Source organism: Tupaia chinensis, unplaced genomic scaffold (assembly GCF_000334495.1).
Source record: "Tupaia chinensis unplaced genomic scaffold, TupChi_1.0 Scaffold000119_1, whole genome shotgun sequence".
NCBI classification, from domain to species: Eukaryota; Metazoa; Chordata; class Mammalia; order Scandentia; family Tupaiidae; genus Tupaia; species Tupaia belangeri.
Window position 1 is genome coordinate 5,969,324 of NW_006159585.1, and position 6,171 is coordinate 5,975,494.

At 37.4% G+C, this 6,171-nt stretch overlaps 1 protein-coding gene across 1 annotated transcript in view; it reads right to left on the reverse strand.

The window, feature by feature from the left end:
- PSTPIP2 (proline-serine-threonine phosphatase interacting protein 2) overlaps positions 1 to 6,171 on the reverse strand; it is a 120,661-nt gene that overhangs the window by 40,419 nt on the left and 74,071 nt on the right. Inside the window, exon 4 of the mRNA XM_006144409.3 lies at positions 425 to 459. Coding sequence (XP_006144471.1) covers positions 425 to 459 — 35 coding nt within the window. The remainder of the gene's footprint in view (positions 1 to 424; positions 460 to 6,171) is intronic.

Consider the following 6,171-nt stretch of genomic DNA (forward strand, 5'->3'; position numbering starts at 1 on the left):
AAAAACCACTCCAAAAAAAAAAAAAAAAAAAAAAAAAAGAAGTTGCTCAGTGGCCGGCAGGTGTATGGTTAAGGGCACTGGACTCTCACATGGCTGACCGTGGTTCAAGTCCCAGACCTGGCAGCTTGCTTTCTTGATTTCTCTCTCTCTCTCTCTCCATCTCTCTGGTCAAATTGTAAATAAATAAATAAATTTAAATAAAATAATTCTATTTATTTCTCATTTTTTTTTACCCTAACCCTAATCTTAATCCTAACCCTAACCCTAAACCCTAACCCTAAATAAAGTAATTCTTAAAAAAAAAAAAGAAGTTGCTCCAATTGTTTTATTACAATATGAAATTGCTCTTCAAATTAAAATCCACCTTTGTTGACAAACACAGAGCTTACATGGGCAACACATGTATTTTTTAAAAATCACTTACGTTGCTTGAAGACTTCCAAGGCCCGCTTCAAGGTGCTAAAAAACAAGCACAAATATAATTTTAGTTCTGAAAGTTGTCTGTACAATCCTATTATAATGCCTTTGCAAGCTTCTCTCTGCCCACATGTTAACTTACCGCATTCAGACTCATCTTTGCCCTTCAGGTTGAGAAGACAACAACAACAACAAAAAAACTTTTTTTTAAGTTCTGTTATAGGGTGTGCATGCTCACCAGTGAGAGACAGAAAGAGAAAGAGAGAGTGAGAAATTAGTTCCCACGGGAGACGGCCACACTGCAATCCCTTCTCTTCCATTTTTCTCTCAGGATTTTGAGCATGTATGCACATGCGTCCAGCATAATTTTCAAACCACCAAGTCTGGGACTCCCACACAGTCAGCCATGGAGGATCCAGTGGCTTAACTCTCATGCCACCTGCTGACCCAGAACCAAGACTTAAGTCCAGTTTTGTCAATCCTAGATGCAAGCAATTCTTCACTTACCACCTGGGTAGGGCAAAATGCCAAAAGTCTTTGTGCTTTATTTTCCTCAAAGATAATAAAGGAGTTACAGTCCCTTCTCATAAGAACATTACTTATTCTTTAAAGATGGCAATTAGAAATATGAATACAAGTCAATAAAGGGTTCAAATCCTAACTCCTAGTTGCCTCCATTTGCATTAGATTTTTTTAAAAATAATTATTTATTTAATTCAATTTGTTGTTATTATTATTTTTTATTTGGGAAAGGGAAAGTGAGAAACAAGCCACCAGGTCCAGGACTCAAACCATGGCTGGCCATGTGGGAGTCCAGCACCTTAATCACCATGCCACCTGCAAGTCTCATCCTTTTTCATTCAATTAATCAGTAATCATATATTTATTGACCACAAATTGGGCCAGGTATTTGTCAGATGACGATGACTCAATAGTACAAGACAGACATCATCCCAGACCTCAGAGCCTAATAGAAGAGACAGACATTTAACAAATCATATTCATATTCTATTGCTGTGTGCAAGATAACTGCATAAAACAATTCATGTTTATTATCTCACATTTACTGCAGGTTATTGTCTGAATACTATTTCACTTACTCTGTGCTTACAGTCTCACAGGCTGCAAAGAGTTGGCTATGTTACATTTTCATTTGGTGGCTTGATAGGAGAAGAATTTGCTTATAAATTTAAAATTAATATTGTATTCTTAACCAAAACAATAAGATATCTAAGAATACTTTGACTCTGATTTTCATTCTGACCAAGTTATATGCTCTTATTGTCTGATATTTTGGTTTCATGTTGTATTTAAATCCTCTAAATTGACATTAATATCATATACTTAAAAACCATTTATTTTTGCACTTCAATTAAAACCTTTTGTTCTAAGTTTTTTTTCCCTCTTAAGTATATCCTTCAGAAGTTCCTTTGTTGAAGATTAGCTCGTAGTTGACTCTCAATAGTTCTTTGTATGAAATATCTTTGTTTTCCTTCTTTCTTGAAAAATAAATTTCTTTGGGTATACAATCCCAGATTAATCACCATTTCTTCTCAGTGCTTTGAAGAGGTAATTTCACAGTCTCTAACTCCACTGTTGCTATTGAAAAATCAACTATAACTTTGACAAGTGTCTCCTTTTTTAAAGAATTATTTTATTAAATTTTGTTATTTATTTATTTTAATTTGATCAGAGAGGGACAGAGTGTGTGTGTGTGTGTGTGTGTGTGTGTGTGTGTGTGAGAGAGAGAGAGAGAGAGAGAGAGGGCGGGGGGGAGTGAGAAGGCAAGCCGCAAGGTCCAGGACTCGAACCATGGTTGACCATGTGCGAGTCCAGCCCCCTTAACCACCACACCACCTGCTGGCCCCTCTCACAAATATTTCTTAATTGGTTATCATTCCCTCTGATGATTTTTAGGACTTTTCATTAACTTGGATCTTACTCAATATGACTAGTCTTCTGTAGTTGTGAATTTTTTTTATAAGTTGTCATCCTTAGAATTTGATTTATATCCTAAATCTGAGGATTTCTAGCTCCCTTCAATTCTAGAAAGTTATCAGCTTTTGTTGCTTCAAACATTTCTTTGCATTTCCTCTTCTGGAACTCTGATTAAATATGCAATAGGCTTTCTTATTCTATTATCCACGTCTCTTAATTTTTCTTTTCTCTAATCTCTGTAATTTTTTTTGTGTGAGAAATTCCAGGTGATTTCTTCTCCTTTAAAAAAAAATGTATTCAGGGACCAGTAGATGCCATGATGGTTACATCATTGGACTCCCGCATGGTCCACCGTGGTTTGGGTCCCATACCAGATGGCTTACATTCATGCCAGGCATGTATGCCCAAATCAGGAGAGGAGAATAGAGGAGAAGGGATTGCAGCATGGTAATCCTCCCTGAGGGGTGATTTCTTGCTTTCTGTCTCTCTGTCGCTCCAGTGAGAGCACGCACCCTATAGCAAAAATCTCTCTTAAAAAAAAATGCAGGGAGTTGGGGTGGTGGTTGACTCCCATATAGCCAGCTGGTGTATGAGTCTTGGACTTGTAGGCTTGCTTTCTCGCTTTCTCTCTCTCTTTCTCTCTCTCTGGTCAAGTTAAAATAATAATAACTAAAATTAAATAAATCATTCTTTTTTAAAAAATGCATTCATTGTGATCAACAGATGGCATAATGGTTACATCACTGGATTCCCACATGGCTGATTGTGGTTTGAGCCCCATACCCAGAGACTTGAAACTCACATCGAGCACATATACATGCATGCCCAGAACCCCAAGAGGAGAATGGAGGAGAAGGGACTGCAGTGTGGCTATAGCCTCTGGGTGTGGGAGGGATGATTTCTCACTTTCTGTCTGTCTGTCTGTCTCTCTGGCAAGCACACATTCTCTACAGGAAAAAATTTTCTCTAATAAAAAAATGCATTCGGAACCAGCAGTTAGCGTAATGGCTATGTCGCTGGACTCCCATGTAGTAGACCATGTTTTGCGTCCTGGACCTGGTGGCTTAAACTCACACCGGGTGCGTGTGCATGCCTGCCCAAGATCCCAAGAGGAGAATGGAGGAGAAGGGATTGCGGTGTGGCCATCCCCCCTGGGGGGGGTGATTTCTCGCTTTCTATCTCTCTGTCTCTCTCTCTTTCTGGCGAGCACACGCGCCCTATAGCAAAAAACCTCTCCAAAAAAAATAAAAAATTTAAAGAAAAATTTAAATGCATTCATCTTGTATTTGGTAAATAAAATTGTATGTATTTATTGTGTACAATATGACATTTTGAAAAAATGTATACATTATGGTTCAATACAGCAAGTTAACATATGCATTACCTCAGAATACAACACATTTTCATTAACTGTAGTCACAATGTTGTACAAAGATCTCTTGAACTTATTCTTCCCAACTAAAATTTCGTATCCGTTGACCAATATCTCCTAAATCCTACCCCAAGTTCCTGGTTAATTCTTTATTTCTAAGTTTTTTCTAGAGAGTATTTTTTGCTATAGGACGTGTGTGCTTACCAGAGAAACAGAAAGAAAAAGTGAGAACTCACCACCCAGGGGTGCGATCCCTTCTCCTCTATTCTCCTCTTTGGGATTTGGGCATGCATGCACACACGCCTGGCATGAGTTTCAAGCCACAACGTCTGGGACTTGAACTGTGGTCGACCATGTGGGAGTCCAGCACCTTAACCACTATACCACCTGCTGGCCTCTCTTTATTTTTATTTTTCTAATTCCCTCAAGTTATGTTTAATGTATTGTGTAATGCAGCTATTGAATTTTAAATTTTAAGTATTTTATATTTTACTTCTACAGTTCTGATTATCTTCGAAATTTTTCTAACACTTCTGACAGTTACCTTACTCATGCTTTTAATTCATTCTTTTATTTTCTTTACACATACTATATATACTTGTTTTTTACATCTGTTCATTCTGCTATCTAAAATCTCAGCATATCTATTTCTGCTATTTATTATTTCTGCTGACTCTCACTCATAGTATCTTGTATGTATGTGTCTGCATGTGTGTGTGTGTATTATAGGCTCAATGTTCATTGTGTTTATTTAGACAGGACCTGTGTCCACAACTGCTAAGTAAACAGAGATCTTGTCATCTAGGAACACTTTGAACTGATTTTCTAGATTAGGACTCTTCAGACCATTCTGATTAAATTTGATAATGTGGAACTCCAAATCTGCAAGAGGATTGGCTTGTAATTACAGATCTCAGGAGATGTCCTCCCCCTCACCCCTTCACTCATAGCCAAGGCTTAGAGAGACATCTTTCCTTCTTATTTTCTTTAGGAAATTTTTCATTCTGGTTTAGCCTTTCACTGAAACATCATTTCTCTTTAGGTTCCCAGGCTTTTTCTGGGAATAAAGAGAAAGCAAAAAATAGGAATCAGAGAGTTAAATGAGCACTTAAATATGCCTTTGCCTTATCTTTGGCCTCAGAAGATTTTTCTTACTTTTTTGACAGTACAGCTACGTGTTAATTTTGATCTATTAGAATGTATTTCTTTGGGTTGTATAAAAAAAATCATGACAAATATTTTTGTTTTTCTATGCAGAAATGCATCATGATTTTTTCCAACTACCTAATAAATTAGCATTTTTAAGTATATTACAAAATTGGGAGGGTTTTTTCCAATATCCAGTTTACCATATTGAGGACATGGAAAACTATAACTCATTTTTCTTTTTTCTTTCTTTAAAATTTTACCAGAGGACATGGGCACTCACTGGGGGCGAGGGGGTAGGGACATGAGAAAGCATCCCATGGAGAATAGCCACACCACAATCCTTTCTCCTTCACTTTCTTTCCTTTGGGGATTTTGGGCACACATGTACACACATCTAGTATGTTTTTTGAGCCACCAGGTCTGGGACTGAATTACATGGTTGGCCATGTGGGATTCAGCCACTCTAAGCACCATGCCATAAGCTAACTCCATGACCCATTTTTCATACCGTCTCTCAATCTCCCCTGTGCTCCTCCTTTTATCCATCCCCCATTGCCCATGATCTTAGCTCTCATCCAACCTACACTTTCTTCAGTAAATCCCCCTATGAGGTTATTTGACCCTAATAACTTTTGTTGTTTTTGTTATGTTTTAATAATTATTTATTTTTTTTTTTTCAATTTGCTATAGGACACATGTACTCACCAGAAAGAGAGAAAGAAAGTGAGAAAACAAGCCACTAGGTCCAGGACTTGAACCGCAGTCAAGCATGTGGAAGCCTAGCATCTTAATCACCATGCCACCTGCTGGCTTGACCCTGAGAATTTTTTTGACCATTTCCACTTTCATGGACACTGATCTCCATGAAGAGATGGGCTCTTCTCCACCCATTCAAATAGAGTTGAGACTTTATTAATTCATGGTCTCCTATTTATAGCAACATAAGCTCTTCAGATCATCTTATAAATGTATGTATGCCAAACTTTGCAAATCAAAACTCTTGTATTTTTCATCTGGCCTCTTTTTTTAGCTATCTCACTTCTCTCATTCTGTTTATTTATCCTGAAACAAAGCATTCTTTTTTCTCCCTGCCTTTCTTCACCTAAACATCTGCACAGTTACTTTACATATACCAAGCAGAAAAGCCTTACTGCATATTCTCCCTTCACTTGACTTATTTTATAAAACAATTTTTCAAGGAGAATAATGCACTAGAAAAGTGTCCGTATTCCAATAAATGAACTAATGGTCCACAAGATAAAGACTCATCATTGGAATTAGTGAGAAGAGAAGGC